The 18,481-nt window shown below is 37.9% G+C and overlaps 3 protein-coding genes across 3 annotated transcripts; all 3 read right to left on the bottom strand.

The window, feature by feature from the left end:
- Positions 1-1,233: 1,233 nt before the first annotated feature.
- LOC104892172 (uncharacterized) lies at positions 1,234-2,678 on the bottom strand. The gene is made up of 2 exons (XM_010678012.4): positions 1,837-2,678; positions 1,234-1,471 (listed from the first exon to the last, which is right to left on the bottom strand). The coding sequence occupies exons 1-2, from the start codon at positions 2,584-2,586 to the stop codon at positions 1,463-1,465; spliced, it is 759 nt and encodes a 252-aa protein (XP_010676314.1). The 5' UTR covers positions 2,587-2,678; the 3' UTR covers positions 1,234-1,462.
- Positions 2,679-8,136: 5,458 nt separating this feature from the next.
- Positions 8,137-9,565, bottom strand: LOC104892174 (hypothetical protein). The gene has a single exon (XM_010678014.4). It carries the CDS (start codon positions 9,337-9,339, stop codon positions 8,251-8,253), a length of 1,089 nt encoding a protein of 362 aa, XP_010676316.1. The 5' UTR covers positions 9,340-9,565; the 3' UTR covers positions 8,137-8,250.
- A 1,715-nt stretch (positions 9,566-11,280) lies between these two features.
- LOC104892173 (glycine-rich cell wall structural protein 1.8) lies at positions 11,281-12,058 on the bottom strand. The gene is made up of 2 exons (XM_010678013.4): positions 11,639-12,058; positions 11,281-11,514 (listed from the first exon to the last, which is right to left on the bottom strand). The coding sequence occupies exons 1-2, from the start codon at positions 11,990-11,992 to the stop codon at positions 11,506-11,508; spliced, it is 363 nt and encodes a 120-aa protein (XP_010676315.1). The 5' UTR covers positions 11,993-12,058; the 3' UTR covers positions 11,281-11,505.
- Positions 12,059-18,481: the final 6,423 nt, after the last annotated feature.

The following is an 18,481-nucleotide window of genomic DNA, read 5'->3' on the forward strand; positions in this document are numbered from 1 at the left end:
CTGGGTGATTGGGTGGCAATCTCAAATCTTCTCTTGTACTCCTAAGGAGTGATAAAACGCTGATCGCTGCCGCTATTTGGATGATTAGGTGTCAATCTCAAATCTTCTACTATACTCCCGAGGGGTGATAAAACGCTAATTGTTAGTGGGCAACTTGCCCCTTACCAAGGACAATATTGTCATTTCAACATATTTACATTACAAACACGAGTTGATCTAACAAAAACAAGGGTTTCAAACAGACAAACAAGAGTTAATTTAGTTTTAGTCAGTGTTTTAAACACACAAACATGTATTCTTATAAATAAGCAATTGTACTTTTTAGGGGAAAAGTTGAACGGAACATGCAAATCAATACAACTTTTTACTTTATGGGAGAAATCACATGTTTGCTTTTTTCACAAAAGATTGCCTTTTTATACTTTTGTTTAATCAAAAAGTTTTTTTAACAAAAAGGTAACGTTTTGAAAAAAATATTTAATAATTGTTGTTAGTGAGCAAGCTGCCCACTAACTATTAGGGTTTATTGCCCCTCCTGTACTCTGATTTTTTTTTTAGTTTACTCAATTTATTTTGGGGGATAATTAAGGAGGAAATTCAAAAGTATGAGAGAGAAAATGAAAACGTGGAGAGATAAAGTGATAAACTAAAGTGAGTGAAAATCTAAAAAATGAGATGACATATGAAAAAAGATGGAAAAGTAAATGGGACATTTACATGTTTCATACTTGTATTATCTAAAGCACAAAAATATAATCATGTGAAATTTTGCTAGATTCATCTTAAAATCTCAATATCATTTATCATTAATTTTCTTAGACTCATTTAAAGATATTATTACTTAAATTTTTGCATTGACAACGTGCAGAGAGAAATGGTTGAACTAGAAAAATGAGGAATATATAAAAGAAATAGTTATTAAGCAATATACTAAAATGTTAGTGGATTCACCTCAATGTTTTTTTCTTTCATAATATCAACTTTTGATACTTCGTCCAATTTGTTCACTTGTATCATATCGAATTTTGCATTATTTACATTGACCATTAAAACAGTCCCACTTATAAGTTATTTTTGAATAATCCAACCTTTTTTCGATTCATCTCAATGTTCGAGTGAAATGATGAACATAGATAATATTGCAAACTCTAGTTAGTGATGCCGATTATTTAAATGGTTTGATGATTGTCTTAGTTTTTGGCTCATTAGTATCCTTAAAAAAGTCTACAGCAGTGCACATCATAAACTGTTTCATTGATAACTCATAAGCAAAACGAGCAGTACAATAAGGAAGCCATCCATTCTTGCATAACACGCACTATACCATATCCTATGAAATGGTGCGTAGCTATGGTAAAAGGTGGACATTATTTGCGAAATATCATAATCTTATAAATATAGTTATAATTTTATCAGAAGCATCTGAACTTCGATCTTCGGCTGTTGCCTGAGTTCTGCTTGCTTAGCACCTCTGCAAGGACCAGAGACAATAGTAAGCATATCATGTTATTCTATTAGTAATCAAGGTAAGAATATTTCAATGTACTTCCTCCGTTTCTTTTTATTTGCAACGGTTTGAGTTTTACACTATTCACCAACTCTACTTAGTTTATGTTTGGTGATTTATAGTTAAGGAAAAACATATTCATGTGTGATCTTGTCAAATTCGTTGAATGTATATTTTTCGAATATATACTTTTTATAATTTTTATTTATCAGTAATTAAACTTATTGATGGTTGAGATTATGCACTGGCAAGCGTGGAAGTCAAACTGTTGCAAGTAAAAAAAAAACGGGAAGTATTTTTTTTAGACAAGTAGATAATTAAACACTTGCCTTTGCACAGTGTCCACTGTCACTGTCGCTGTCACTGCTGTCATCACTGCACTTGTAGTTCTTGGATGATTTCTTCTTGATCTTCATGTGTCCAGATTTGCAGTGCTCTTCCTTCTTCTCACTGACCTCACAACTTACATGGTGTGAAGAGTGGTGGCTACCTCCATGATTTCCAGAGTTGTGGTGGATCAAGCCATGGCTCGCATGGCCAGAGTTCTGGTGACCCGAGCCATGGCTGGCATGACCATTGTGGCTTGAGGCATGTGCAGAGCTATGGTGGACCAAGCCATGGCTAGCATGACCATTGTGGCCTGAGGCATGGGCATGACCATTGTGGCTTGAGGCATTGGCAGAGCTGTGGTGGACTAAACCATGGCTAGCATGGCCACCCGAGACATGGTTGGCACCCTTGTGGCACGAGACAGGGCTGGCATGGCTGTTGTGTCCCGAGACATGGCTGGCATGGCCATTGTGTCCTGAGACATGGCTGGCATGGCCGTTGTGTCCCGAGACATGGCTGGCATGACCGTTGTGTCCCGAGACATGGCTGGCATGGCCGTTGTGGCCCGAGACATGGCTGGCATGGCCGTTGTGTCCGGAGACATGGCTAGCATGGCTGTTGTGGCCTGATTGGCCACCTACACAGCCAGCTGATTTGTGTGCATCATGCTTGTAGTCAGATGAGTAGGAACCCTGAGAACCCCCGTTGTTGCATTGTATTTTCTCAGCTTCACACCTGTACATCTGCATGATTGTGGTGAAGGGGATGTTGCTGGGGACTCGGGTTTTAAGTGCAAAGGAAGGTTGTGTATTGCTGTGTTTGGAGCTTGATGATTAAAGGGAGTTACCAAGAAGCCTTATATAGCAATTCAAAGAATATTTTACCCCCCCTAAAAAAAAAACATATTCTTTGAAGGGATTGCACCAATTCACCTTTGAATCTGCTTCTTTTTCTTAAGTGGAGTAAAGTGAGCATTGATTCTGTCATCCATTGCCATTGCCAATTCTGCTTCATTCATCATTTTCTAGATAGTTTATGCTCTACAATTTGTTTTTTGTAATTGAGATATATTAAAGGATGAAATTGTGGAGAGAGAATATAACTCAGTGTCTTTTAGATGCAAAATTCGATTATTTTAGCATACTCATTAAAAAGGCAAATGTTGAATTTAAAAAAATTAACACAAGTAGTATTGTTATTAAAATATGGATCTGAGTCTTACGATCCAGAAGGACCTCATGTATCATGATCCCACGTAGAATCTTGACATTGTAGGATCTTTCGATCCTAGACAACTATAAAGTTTTACATGGTAGGATCTTAATAAGATTTTACAATTCGATCCTATTAAAAGAAATTCATAAATAAGTTTCACATATCATCTTTCTCCTATTTGATTTTGGTTGCATCTTACTTTTATCTTAGAGTATAGAACCACTAACACTGTTTGAATGAAAAAAATTCATTGTAGTTGAATCATGTAGTGTGTTGTTGATGGTAAGCAAATGATGATTATCTAACTAACATATATGTTTGAAATGTGCATACTAAATTAACATAGAACAAGTCATGTACGATTACATGTATCTTCGATAAGTGAAGTTTCTGAGGAAGACATCCAGATATTCTACAAATATACTGCTAGACTTTATTCAAGTTCCTAAGATGTAACCATAGCTCAAGATAAATGTCACAAAAGCAAGCAACAACAAAATTCCTAGAAGAGTTCCCAGAAGGAACACAAACAGAGCGTTTCTTATGATTATCCTAAGTGGAACATTGAATATGAAGTTACTAAGCATTTCCTGAGTGGGAGCAGCAAGATAAAGTTTCAGAGTTGAAACAAGCAGTTTCTAAGCAGGAACTATGAGTGCGAAGTTCCTTAAAGGAACTAGCACATTGAAGTTTCAGAGGTCGAGCTATCAACATGCGGTTCTTGAGTTGTAGTATAATTGAGCATGAAGGTAGAAAATAAGAGTTTATTTTCTAAGATTCGTGTAAGTATGTGACAAATGAAAGGTAATGGAACAAGGTGTCAAAAGAAACTCGTTGAACTTGAAGTCAAAAGTATCTAAGAATTAGTGAATTTGTTGCATAAAGTTATCTTAATATGTAGAATTTATTTAGAGTTTTTCTTAATAAATCTCTACTTGGTTACTATGCATTAGTTGTTTAAGATAAGATTTACTTTTAAAATAAAAGATAAGTTTTAAGATATGATAGTTTGAAATAAAATCAGTTTTAATTTAGGAACTTGATTTTAATATATGTTATTTATTTAATTTTATCTTATCAGTTTTTGAAAAATAAAAAACCTAGAAAATCTTATAATATAATAGTGTAGTTGTAGACTTGTAGTTATTTGGTTAGAAAATCACTCGATCAAGTCATAAGTTATTAATCATAATGTTAAGTTAACTCTAAATTTAGTAAAATACTCGCATCTTTCAAGTTATTATACCTTATTATAATAAGTTTAAAAAAATATCAAAGTAAAAATAATTAACCTGTGAATTCGAGTATAACTTGATCTAGATAATAATAAATTAGTTTGGTTACAAAGTAACTTTGGTTGAGTTAAATTCACTTTTTAATTAAAATCTGTCAAGTTCAACTCAATATTTGTTCAATTTAGTTTTAGTAAAAATATATTTACAATAATTGAATTTTAATAATTTTGTGGGGTTTAGTCGGCCAAATTTGTTGGTTTGAAAAATTTGAACAAATAAGGCAGATCTTATTTTATCTAGCTAACATGAATTATAATTGAACTCGGGTAGATCATAAACAAATCAGGTTAAACCTGACATTTACTGGGACTGGTCGAATTTTGTGTTAATATATGGTTGGGTTATAGTCAGGTTTTGGTTTGAATACATATCTGTGTGGTCATGTCAGAATATGATCTTGCCGGGTGCGTGGCATGTGTGGGTAATCTCAGTCAGGTTTCAGTTAGGTCCGAGGACTGACTGTCACATGTCGAACCAGGTTCAAGTCAGGTCAATATCAGGTTGACACAATGATTAGATTTGTTTCTGACACCACTACCTATGATGCGCTTTCACATTCAATAATGTGCCCAAGGGGCGGCCTACAACTTGGGCTATGATCCGGACCGATCGGACATGTGGACCCAAATGCTTGAATTTCTTGGACCATGGACCGAATCGGAAAAATTAAGTCCGGGCGTGTTTTGGGGAAAAAATGTTTCATACATAAATCATCTTCGGACCTAATTTTCGATTTTAATTTTCTCAGATTTGACTAATCCTCATAGAAGAATGAAAAAGAAAGCACGGAGTTAAATATATGATTTAGCATTTCAATTGAAATTTGGTGTCAGGGAGGGAATAAGTCAATAATCATATTATTTTGAATTTTTTTTTACAAAATTCAGAGTTTTCGATTCGGATCGAAAACATTGAATCACAATTTTAGACAAAACGAGAATCGGACATGACTTTTTCAGTTTGAGCGGTGCAAATTAAGATTCGATCCTAATATTTGCACACCCTTACCAACAACCCAACAAGCACACTATCGTTCTATTTTTACTTTTTTTTTTTTTTATGTTGGGTTGTAAGTTGTAAATCGTACGTCAAACTAGTCTGGCTAATATCATTGTCATAATTGAATGAGTTTAATTCACCGAAATCCAAACGTCAATATGGCAAATCTATTCAAACCTTGGTCTTGTTTTAGTCGGATTTATATCCGCATAATTCATCTTATATGTTATAACTTGGCTAACTTAAAACATATTATTTACATAACTTACTGAATTGAACTTATTTTACTAAGATCACTGGAAAAAAAACCCTATGTAATACTCCGTATTTTTTAGTAAGTTAATATTTATGTTTTTAGAAAATTTTTAGTTTCTAAAAAGGTTTTATTTACTAAAAAGGCTTATTATTTATTAAAAAGGCTTTTATAAAAGATTTTGAGTATTTATAAATAAATTGTAGCCCAAATAAATATTGGGCCTAAGTTTACTAGTTTTAAAACTCAAGTATTTAGTAACAATTTAAAAAATTTTAAAGAAATTGCAAAAAAAAAAAAGAAAAAGATTTTATAAAAAGAAAAAAAAAAAAAAGAATTTTTTTTTCCACCGCCTATCTCACACGGTTGTGAACTTGTGATGAGGTTTGGTTAATTTTGTTATTTTTCTTATCTTTTAGTTATTTTATCTTAGATAATTATATATTATGGGATAATTTATATCTTTTTCTAATCTTAATTGGATAAGCGTAAATATTAGTTATATCCTAACTAGATTAGTTTATCTTTTTCCCTAAATCTATCTTTTAGTTTCCTAATCCTATTCCGATTCTACTTTTCCAACTAGTATAAATAGGGGTCTCCACCCATCATATTTTTCACACCAAATTTGAGAAATAAATCTCTTTTCTCAAATTTAAGCTCTCTCTCCCTTTTAGCCTACCTTTTCTCTTCTCCCTAGTAGTTATTATTTATTCAAGGTGCGTGTATTTGTAGATCTTTAATAATTGTTTTGCAAGTGTAGTATTATGTTTTTAGGAAAATCTTTTGGATTGAAATATAAGTTTTATGAGTTTTGTTATGAATTGCATCTGTTTAATAGGAACATATTTAAAAGTTTATATATTTTATTTATGAACTTTGAATTATGTCTTTCATTTAATATATTTATAAAATTTTATCTTTGAATTTATATTCAAATATTTTAGAAGGAGTTTGATATTTAGATTCATGTCTAAATATTTAAAAAGGAGTGTTTTTGAACTACTATTATTTTTCAAAGGTTAACCCTTGAGCAAGTTATTTTTTATGCCTTTGTATGGCTAAGTTTTAAGAATTATTATTCTTTTTAAAGGAGGATTATTTCAGAAGGATTTTTATTAGACATGTGATCTTTTATGATCACAATTATAAAGAGGCCACGGCTTGTTATTTATTAGCAAGAACGGTAGCTATTATTTATTTACCCATGTACTTTTTGTATAAGTCATGTGGACAAGGTAGTTCCCCTCGTAATAGACTCAGTAAGGAATACTAAACTTGGGGGGTGTGCACACTTTAGGCAAGGTACCTAGGCAAGGAAAAAGGATTTTTATCAAGGTTATATACTTTATATTATAAGTATTATCAAGTATCCAAGAAAGGTTTTTTGAAATTAAATATTTCAAAAGTTTGATTAAATAAAGAGTTTAATATTTCACATATACATGTACTCAGTATTTTTACTGACACGCTTTTGTTTTGTTTTGTTTTATGGCTTTGTCCCTATAATGACCCTTTTGGTGAGCAAAATTTACAGGTTGATTGATGCATACTTCATATGGGGGAGCTAGTGAGGAATCATAATTAGTCAAGGAGTTGTTATTTTTTTTTTTATTTGTATTGTTATATAGTTGTACAAAAAGTTTATATAATAAAGAGAAGTTATTTAAGTTATTTCCGCTGCATTGGTTTAAAGTTCAGTTAGTAGTTAGTATTAAAGCCTTTGACGTTATCACGTGGCGGTAATACTCTCAAGTTTCTCAAGGAGTTTTATATTAAAAAGAGTTTGCCAAAAGAGAGAAATTTGGGGGTGTTACACCCTAATCTGAGTATAATACTCCCTCCGTCTCAAATATAGTTCCCATTTCATTTTGCATAGTCTCCAAGACGTACCTTTGACCTATTTTTTTTTTTTTTTGATTGGAAAATTAAGTCAACCCAAGAGCTAACTCCTACCAAGGCTATTAGCATATATCCGCATAATTCATCTTATATGTTATATCTTGGCTCACTTAAAACATATTATTTACATAACTTACTGAATTGAACTTATTTTACTAAGATCACTGGGAAAAAACCCTAATCTGAGTATAATACTCCCTGTGTCCCAAATATAGTTCCCATTTCATTTTGCATAGTCTCCAAAACGTACCTTTGACCTATTTTTTTTATTTTTGATTGGGAAATTAAGTCAGCCCAAGAGCAATGCATGCAAAGCATGCTAAGGAAATACCCCAACATAATGCTGGGGGTAAGGATCGAACCCCTGACCTCAGAGATCAGAGGGGAGTGCTCTACTACATGAGCTAGCTTCTCATCCTTCGTACCTTTGACCAATGATATCTTCTATTTATTATTAGTAAAAGATATAAAAAGTTTATATTACAAATTTATACATTGAGACGAATCTAACAACCTCCTCATGAATATGTTTTTTGTATACATTAGTAAGAATATTTGGTCAAAGTTTTTAAAATTTGACTCCCAAAATAAAAATAGGAACTATATTTTGAGACGAATGAAGTCGAAAGACAACATTTCACAAGAGGAAGCAAACAAGCAATCACTATTACTGAACTCATCGAACAATAAATTCCAAAACAATAATTCAAAAAAGAAAGTAAAAACAAGAAAAAAAAAAAAAAAAAATACTAAGCACGTTTTCTATCTACATCTTTAACAAGCTGACCCATCTGAAACTTCCAAAATAGAAAATAAACCAAGCCCAGCCCAATCAACATAAAGGGCCACAACATACTCTCTTCTTCATTCTCTCTCTTCGACACTATCTCCTCTATCCTAAACCACTCTCTCTCCTCCAAAATTCCCTTTATACCCTCCTGAACATACCCATATACCACATATACCCTTCCACGACGTCCTATAGTAACAGACGTAGGAAACCCTTCTTCATCAAGGGCAATTTTGTCAATTACTTCACCCTGGGCCCAGCTGTCGTCACTCTTCAAAAACCACGCGCTTTTCATCGAAACTACAACAACAACGCCGTCATCTCTAACGGTGATTCCATCTGCTAACGTTAACTCTTCTGGTAAAATAACGACTTTTGAAGTTCCATCAATGGCGTCAACTTTGAACATTTTTCCAGTATTTGATTGGACGACTAGGAGGTACTCTTTGGTGTTGATGTAAACGACGCCGTTGAGTCCACAGTAGGAGTACGGTGAGGTGTGATCTACTGGAAATTGCGTGAAAATCGGCGATTTAGAGAGGATTGAAACGGTGCCGTTTAAGTCGAGTTTCCAGATGAAATTTTCCTTGGAATTGGTGACGTAAGCGTTTCCGTGAGAGTCGAAAGTGACGCCGTTTGATACACCGGTGGAAGGAAGATGAGAGAGAAAATGGAGGTCGAGGGAGGTGCGATGGAGGTGGAAAGAGGCGAGAAAAGGTGAACCGTTAATGTTGACGGCGGCGAGGAGACGACGACGGAGATTATCGACGGAGAGGCCGAGAATTGTGGAATTTGGGGGAATTTCGGGAGAAATTAGGGTTAGGGTTTCGGTAACGCCGGTATCGGAGACGGAGATGAAATTGTTTCCGTGAAGCGAACCGAGGAGGAAATGTTGGGAGGTAGGATCGTATGCTAGGCCTTCTGGGTAGAGGTTTGGTGATCGGAATTTGATGGAGTGGAGATTTGTGGAGTTTGAAGGGTGGATTAGTGAGAGGAGAGAGATGAAGATGAGGAGGAGAGAGAAAATGTGGGATGAGAGTTGGGACATGGTTATATTTTTGTTGACTGTTGAGTGGAATGATGGGATAATGGATTGAGGAATTTATAGGTTTTGGGATGAGTGATGAGTTTGGATTTTGATGAAGTTTTGGGTTGGTGTTGTGTTGTGTTGTGTTGGGTTTTAATGTATTAAGGAGGATTGAAGAAGCCCCTTTGTTCAAGTTGCTGAAAATTGTTGACTTTGATCTCCTGGGAATAATACCTCAAGTAAGATCTGAAATCTTGATATATTTAAGTGCTCGTTTGGTTAAATGTAGGGAGTGTAATTGTATATTTCATAAAAATTAATTTTCTCATGTAATTATATATTTTAGAAATTGGTAAATGTTGTTTGATGATTCATGAAAAGTGAAAGTTTCGGCATGAAATTTCCTAGTGGAACTTTTTAGGAAATTCTTCTTCTCATGAATTTGTCAAACAAACAACACCAAAAATTTCAATTCTTAGGAATTCCAACTTCCTATGCTAAATAATGTCAACCAAACAACATCTTAATTTGAGAATAATGATCTAAAGACCTCACATTTCCTCGTTCCTCCCATGGTTGGTTTATTGAATGTTATGGGCGAGGTTGGACAAAAGATTCTGTTTTAGGGTTTACTTGTTTCGATTTATTTGAACTTATCTGAACAATTAAGATCTTATTAAACCTTATTTGTGAGTGTCTCAATCCTTAGTTTTGCTGAACTTATTCAAAATGTATGAGGATGGAAGATAAAGTGAAAGAATCGATCCTTAAGATGTAAACCCCTAAAAAAAAAACTAAAATAAATTATATATATGTTTTATTTTTTTGCAAGTTTAATTATACTTGTTGATACCACAAGAGATACAGTGGTGAATTGGTGATAGACCATCTAATAGTTTTCCGATCCATGAAGTATTATTGCTTTGATTAGCATATGCTCCCTTTGATGAATAAGGGGTTGGAGCATCCACCTCATTGTCTTTGGGGAAGAAGATGCGAAGTTTAAGGACGTGTTCGACATTAGCTTTTGGAGTAGTTGCTGTCAGAAACTACCAAATTTTACTTTAAATTACCACTTCTAGTTTTGGCTGAAGTCTGAACACATCTCAAACATCTAATTCCACATCTACCTCTGACATCTACTAATTTACACTACAGTTAGCAGCTACTGTGATAGCTAAATTTGCCAAACAATTTACCTCATCAACCTTGGTGAGAGGAGTCTAAACATGCAATGTAGCAAAATCTGATGCAAATTTAACTTTTCTAAAGCTTAAGGACTCATGTAACATATTACTACATTCGTGCAGGAACTCCTGTAACCAAAAGTAAAATTTATAGTAAAAGCCAGCACTCACCAGCAGAGTCAGGCTTGAATTAGTTTTGACATAATCTCATCGAGTATTTCGTGTTCAAGTTCAAGCTTGAGCTCAAACTACATAGAAAAGCTGATATTTGGTTTTTATGTTATGTTTTGAGTTTGAGTTCTAGCTTGGCACGACAAACACAATGAATTAATTGTTATTGTTGCTACTCAGCTCTATGCATGGTTTTGTCCGACTTGCGCAAACTAAGATAAGAATTACCTTAATTACTAATTATGTGGAAATTAAGGCTTTGGGGTATTATTTTTCCTTAGTTCACGAGGCCTCACAAACCTAAGTCAATTGATTTTGAGTTTAGCTCTTTTAGTACGCTAACTAGTAGTAATATATCGAGTTCAAACTTGGGTGATTCATCTAATGAGTCAAGCCGAATCAAATGTTTACTTGATCTGTCCATGTGGTGCTCTCTTCGTGATCACCCTTATTGTATTGTCTTCTTCTGAAAGAAAGATGGAAACAAACAAAATTACTACTATTAGCTCCATTACTGGTCTCGAGTTTGAATTGAATTTGCAAGGGCAAAGAGATTAATGTGGGGTAGTGGGGTGTATCTCAGTAAGTTTGGGTACTAGAGCAATTAGCAGCAAATTAAGGCATTTGTATATTCTTCTGACATACTATGATAGGCATAATTAGGATAAAACACCAGAGAATGAGTTGACGACACACTACATTTGAAGCACACAACTAGTAGTTTACACACCTCTGCCAAGCGCCATGGCTTGCAGGGAATTTATTTTAGATATTACATAGTAGTACATATTGTTACCAGCTGGATGACTGATCTGGTACATTCTTCTACTCAAAAGAACTGCAAAATATGAAATAAGGACAAAAGAACAAACTTTTGTTAGTACAATATGTGCGCAAACAAGCTTAAGAAATCGAAGTTTTTGAACAAGTGAAATATAAGAATTTTCCAATGTGGAAATTACCCTCGTGCATGGGTCGCAAGAATTATTGGCAGAGTAAAAGCTACTCTGTTGGTTCATGGCATAGTTGGAACCCAACCCTCCACCACCGAGGTGGTTGTTGTGGTAGCCATGTCCTTGATGGTGGCCCATTCCATGTTGCCCCATGGCCCCCATTCCATGTTGCCCCATGGCCCCCATTCCATATCCTGCACTGGCATTGCCATAGCCACCAGAGTATCCAGCCATCTGGTTACCACAGTAACTACTCCCGAGCCCAAGGTGGCTGTTGTGGGAATTGTGGCCCATCCCCATTGAACTGTATGAGTATTCTTCATTTTCAGCCTCACTGTAGGAGCTCTGGTACCGGAAGGCCATGATGATTTGTTGCTACTTTCAAGTTGATGCTTGTTTTGCGTAGCACAATACAAAATTGGTGTGCTTATATAGTGGTAACAAGTATTGAGAATAGCTTCTTTTTGTTTTGTTTATCCCAAATCATCAGAGAATCTTATGCTCAAACTAAGTGAACTTGAAATCATATTGCCTTTACTAACGAATCCCTGTCCCAACTATCCCATATCTGACCATGTTTCAGAATTTCTTGAATTTCTTATTACTAAACAACTTTGTGGTGATGGCATTATATTTTGTCTGGTAGAGATAGTTGTAGAATTAAATAACAATATATACTAATAACCATTATCATCTTTTAGAACTTATTCTGGCACAAGTTTAGCTTGCCTTCTGTCTTTGAATCTTATGCTCAACCAGGCTGACTTTCAAATGGTTGGCCTACTTGAGTAAATCCACATTTAAGTATGCCCATGTATTTGGCCATATGTTATTCTTTCCAATTTTTATATTATTGAACAAGTTTGGTGGATGATGGCATAAACTATTGGTGATCAGGGGGCCGTTGTAAGTGGAGGGTCATGTTGATGGGTAATATGCTACTATTACTTTCAGAAATTCTCTGACACATGGAGAAAGCTTCAGGTTTACTCTTTAGGTCTGTCTGAGATTCTGCTCCTTTCTTCCTTTGCTTGGAGAGAAGAATGTTTAATTTGGTAATAGAAAAGCTTGGTGTTTAAGCACAGATGGGCGGTGGTTGTAAGGTTGCAACTTTATCTGGTATGAATAACAGCTACTAGATGCATAAATCTTTCCTCTGTTAAATGTTAAGCTACAGCAGTACATCTTACAGGTGTTTGTACTTTGTAGAGATGCACATACGGCAGAGAAGCTACTAGCAGACACTCCTTAATTAGTCCATTAGGTTTGAACCTTGGAATAGCGGTGACTAGATCTTCATTGTACTGCTCTTCTTGTCAGTTGTTGGCGAAAATCTGACTTGGGGAAGTAGACTTTATCTAATTTTGGTTCTCTGATTCAGGGTTTGAACCGTGGTTCAAGTAAAATACTAGGATTTGGCCAGAGAATGGTAAAATGTAGAGAGTAAAAAATTGGAAAGGCTTAATGAGAGAAAGTAACAAGAGAGCAAGCTTAGACCTTACTAGTTGCATGTTCTTTCCATTAGATATGTAGGTTCTTTTGTGTACTCACACTAAAAGAACATAAATGCATCATAAAAAGAACACGCTATGCACTCAACATGATTTTCTTTATAAGTGAAATGACATGCAAGTACAGAGATTAAAAAAATAAGTTAATATGATAAAAGAAATTGCAGATGCACTGAAATAACATGCAAATTGCAGTAATAGAAAAGGTTCTAAGCGGAAAGTTGAGATCCACATCACATGTGAGAATCGTTTACAAAATTAGTAACAAAAAGACAACTTTGGGACATCCCACAAATTGCTCACAAGAAGATAAATATGGGACACAGGGGTGCTTCAGTAAGAAGCACAGAAACATTTCCAGACTGCAAGTCAAGTTATTTGAGAAAATACATAGGCTAATCAAACTGTCATTTAAAGTCCTTGAGTTTCTATGTGTCCTTTTAAGCTAACCTCATCTTCAATGAGCTGAGGAATCCTACACCAGCTTCTGCATAGAGCTCTTACATACTGATGTTGCTTACAACTGCAATCTGCATGCTGGAATACTGCAAGTCTTGTACTCTTATTCCATACCTAGATGAGCTTCTCTACCTCATTAGTATCATAATGTTGTCATGCACGTGCCTAAACCACCACTGAGGTTTGTTTACTCAAGGCGCCAAAAGAAGTAAGAGGTTCTAGAAGGGTGAGCTGGCTCATGTTGAGGCAATGATTGGAATGACAGCAGCTATTTGTCTTTACTAATATTCTAGCTATTTTGTCTTTTGCTCAGAATAATACCGTTGTCCAGATATTTTCTAGGGCAGTGCATAGGAGTAAGTCTATAAATAGAAGAAGGTTGTAATTAGGAGAGCATCGAGAAAATATTGAGTGAAGTTTGTTCTTGGGAGGAACCCAGCTCCTCGAAAGCTGTGGAAACTATCTTAATATACTATCTTACTGTTCCTGTCTCATTTGATTGCTACTGAATTTTCGTGAACCTAGTTGATTCATTACAACTTGGTATCAGAGCATCTAAGATCCTAAGAGAACCATACTCTCAGAAACATGGCACACCCACGCAGCAACAACGGTTGGAGCAGTTGGAGCAAGACTTTAATGGCTTGCACGCTGCCTTTACGGAGATGTTGAACAACCAACAAGGGTTGGGAGAGAGGCTCGAAGGGAGGATGAATCGAGCCAGGGAGAACACGGAGCTTCTGCTGGGACAGCTCCGGGACGAACAGAGGAAGTTCCAAGAAGACATAAAGACGTCCTTGCTGACACTAAAGGCCACCATGCCTGAGGCGTCGGCCACCCCGAGCGGAGAGAGAACGGAATCTATAGCAGGAGAGGGGGCTGGAAATCTTTTCCTTCATAACGGAGACCCACCGGTAACGGAGAAGACCGGAAATTGGAGGTTTAGGAAGCTAGATATGCCACTCTTTGATGGGTCGAACCCAGATGGATGGATACTAAGGGCAGAGAGGTACTTTGAGTTTTATCGACTTAAGGAAGACGAAAAATTGGAGGCTGCTGTAGTATCTCTCGAAGGTGACGCTCTGGCGTGGTACCAGTGGGAGCACCGCCGGAAACCGGTGCAACGTTGGGAGGAGATGAAGACTCTGTTACTCAGGCAATTCAGACCCACTCACAAAGGGTCACTTTATGAACAATGGTTGACCTTGGAGCAGGAAGGGACGGTGATGGATTACAAAAGGAGGTTTATTGAGTATGCAGCACCACTGGATAATCTGCCAGAATCTATAGTAATGGGCCAATTTATAAAAGGGTTGAAGGAGAATATAAAAGCTGAGGTCCATTTATTGGGCCCTATTAGTGTGGACCAGGCCATGGATTTGGCATTAAAAGCTGAAGTCAAAATAAATAGCCAAACCACTATGACCAAGCCCAAAAACCTAACCTTATCCTCATCTTTTATTAACCACACAAAGAACCCAGCCCAAAACTATACCAAAACTATCCCCACCTACCCAAAAAGTAACCCCACCCCTTACCAGATGACAAACACGAAAACCAACCCCATCACAAACACCTACTCAAACTTGCGAAACCAGCCACCTGTCCGTCGTCTGTCGGAGCAAGAGTTACAGCACCGCCGTGAAAATGGGTTGTGCTTCCGTTGTGACGACAAATGGTCGCAAGGACACCGTTGTCAGAAAAAGGAGTTTAGCATCCTTGTTCTTGATGGAGAAGAGGACCCCCCACCAGAAGAAAAGGAGGATGATGAAGCACCAGGCGCTGAAACCGACGCCACCATCGCTACGGTGGAACTATCCCTGAACTCGGTAGTGGGTTTAACAAACCCGAAAACAATGAAACTCATGGGCCTCATCAATGGGTGCGAGGTGGTAGTTATGGTGGACCCGGGGGCCACGCATAACTTTATTTCTCTAAAGACAGTAGAAAGGCTGGGAATTCCATTACAAGGTGACACCAATTTTGGCGTTTCCTTAGGCACCGGTACCATGGTGAAGGGGAAAGGAAATTGCAGAGGAGTAATGGTGGAAATGCAAGGGCTTATAATTCAAGAAGACTTCTTGCCTCTTGAATTAGGAAACTCCGATGTCATCTTAGGAGTTCAGTGGCTGGAAAAGTTGGGGTCAGTGACCACCAACTGGAAATCTCAGGTAATGAAATTCAAAAGTGGGGGAGAAGAGGTGACACTTCAGGGTGATCCCTCCTTGGATAGAACTCGAATCTCACTAAAAGCTATGTTGAGGGCCTTAAGAGTAGAAAGGCAGGGGATCCTGGTGGAAATGAACCACAGTGAAGGGAGAGAAATAGGGGACGAGTGGAGTATGGAAACTGCTGTGCCTTGCAATCTACAACCCATCATCAAACAGTATCACCACGTGTTCAATATGCCCAGAGGACTTCCCCCATCAAGGGGAAGAGAGCACAACATTGTGTTGAAAGAAGGGAGCAACCCCGTATCAGTAAGACCCTACCGTTACCCACAAGTGCAGAAGAGCGAAATAGAAAAATTGGTAAGTGATATGCTGGCTGCCGGTATCATCCAACCTTCAACCAGCCCTTTTTCTAGTCCGGTACTACTTGTTAAAAAAAAGGATGGGTCATGGCGCTTTTGTGTAGATTACCGGGCACTCAACAAAGAAACAGTTCCGGACAAGTATCCCATCCCGGTAATAGATGAGTTGCTAGACGAATTATGGGGGTCGACCATTTTTTCTAAACTGGACTTGAAGTCCGGATATCATCAGATACGAGTAAGAAGGGAAGATGTCCACAAAACGGCTTTTCGTACCCACGAAGGTCACTACGAGTTCCTTGTAATGCCGTTCGGTTTAACGAACGCTCCAGCCACCTTCCAATCCCTCATGAACGAGGTATTCAGACCATTTTTAAGAAAATTCGTACTGGTATTCTTCGACGACATATTAGTATATAGTCCTGATGCAGAAACTCACAGCCATCATTTAGAGCAAGTCTTGTGTACCTTGGCAGAAAACAGCTTGTATGCTAATATGGGCAAGTGTGAATTTGGAAAACAACAAATAGCGTATCTGGGACATGTGATTTCAGCCCAAGGGGTAGCTGCAGATCAGGATAAAGTAAAGGCTATGGTAGCTTGGGTCCTTCCACAGTCCATCAGGGAGCTAAGGGGTTTTTTGGGCCTCACCGGGTACTATCGCAGATTTATAGCAAATTATGCCAAGATTGCTGCACCTCTCACTGATCAGCTTCGAAAGGATAGTTTCGCATGGACTGCAGCAGCCACTCAAGCCTTTGAAACCTTGAAGAAAGCCATGGTAGCATCCCCCGTATTAGCCATGCCTGACTTCACACAACAGTTCATCATCGAAGCAGATGCTTCGGGATATGGCTTAGGGGCTGTGCTTATGCAAAACAGCAGGCCCATTGCATATTACAGCCATGTGTTGGGCCCTCGTGGGCGCCTTAAATCAATTTACGAGAAGGAGCTTATGGCGATTGTATTGGCTGTGCAAAAGTGGAGACACTACCTGTTGGGTAGACGATTTGTGATAAGAACGGACCAGAAAAGCTTGAAATTCATAATGGAGCAGCGGGAGGTAGGGGCCGAATACCAACGCTGGGTAAGTAAATTAATGGGGTTTGAGTTTGAGATCCATTACAAGCCTGGAGCAGCCAACAGGGTGGCAGACGCACTCTCGAGACAAGGCTCTGCCTCCATTGAATTTAAGGCTTTACTATCTAGCAGTGGCCCAAGCCTAGAGGAAGTGCAGGCCCAATTGCAAGGGGACCCATACATACAACAATTAGTGGCAGATTTAAGGGAGGGAAGGCCACACATGGAGGGATTTACGGTGGAAAATGGGCTGGTCTTATATAAGGGTCGCATAGTGATACCTCCAAAATCGCCTCTGGTTCACAAGCTTCTAACTTTCTACCATGATAGCCCAAGTGGGGGACATTCCGGAGAGCTTAAAACCTATTTGCGTATGGCCTCTGAATGGTACTGGGCTGGAATGAGGAGAATGGTAGCCCAATATGTGAAAGAATGTCAAGTGTGTCAACAGAACAAAGCCTCCACGCAAAGCCCAGCAGGCCTCCTCCAACCATTACCCCTGCCCAATCAGGTTTGGGAAGATATTACTATGGATTTTATTGAGGGTCTTCCCCCCTCAAAAGGGGTCGATACTATCCTAGTGGTAGTGGACCGTTTCACCAAATTTGCCCATTTCATAAGCCTCAAACATCCATTTACAGCAGCTACTGTAGCAGGGGTGTTCATTCAAGAAATTGTGAGACTTCACGGATTTCCTGCATCCATCATATCTGATCGAGACAAAATCTTCATGAGTATGTTTTGGAGAGAATTGTTTAAGCTACAGGGTACGAGTCTCAAGCGCAGCACTGCATATCATCCACAAACGGATGGACAAACCGAGAATGTAAACAAAGCCCTTGAGACCTATTTAAGGTGCTTCGTGAATGGGCAACCAAGAAGGTGGGCAAGCTGGCTGCCATGGGCAGAATTTTGGTATAACACATCACCTCATGTGTCCACTCGGATGACCCCCTTCAAGGCTCTATATGGGAGGGACCCTCCCCCCCTCATCAGGGCCGGGCACAATCAAACCCCTGTGGGTTCCTTGGATAACCTACTGCAGGAACGAGATGCCTTACTAGATGACTTAAGAGTGAATCTGTTGAGGGCTCAACAGAAGATGAAATTTTGGGCCGACAAAAAGAGAAGAGAATTACAGTTTGAAGTGGGTGACTATGCGTATCTTAAACTGCAGCCTTACCGACAGAGATCCCTAGCTAGAAGGCCCTATGAAAAGCTCGCTGCACGCTATTATGGTCCCTTCCTGGTTACAGATCGCATAGGGGA

This window comes from Beta vulgaris, chromosome 5 (genome assembly GCF_026745355.1).
Source record: "Beta vulgaris subsp. vulgaris cultivar EL10 chromosome 5, EL10.2, whole genome shotgun sequence".
NCBI classification, from domain to species: Eukaryota; Viridiplantae; Streptophyta; class Magnoliopsida; order Caryophyllales; family Amaranthaceae; genus Beta; species Beta vulgaris.

Bases quoted from the DNA above. Each gene is read 5' to 3' on its own strand.
- LOC104892172 (XM_010678012.4), bottom strand. From the start codon at position 2,586: ATGCAGATGTACAGGTGTGAAGCTGAGAAAATACAATGCAACAACGGG.
- LOC104892174 (XM_010678014.4), bottom strand. From the start codon at position 9,339: ATGTCCCAACTCTCATCCCACATTTTCTCTCTCCTCCTCATCTTCATC.
- LOC104892173 (XM_010678013.4), bottom strand. From the start codon at position 11,992: ATGGCCTTCCGGTACCAGAGCTCCTACAGTGAGGCTGAAAATGAAGAA.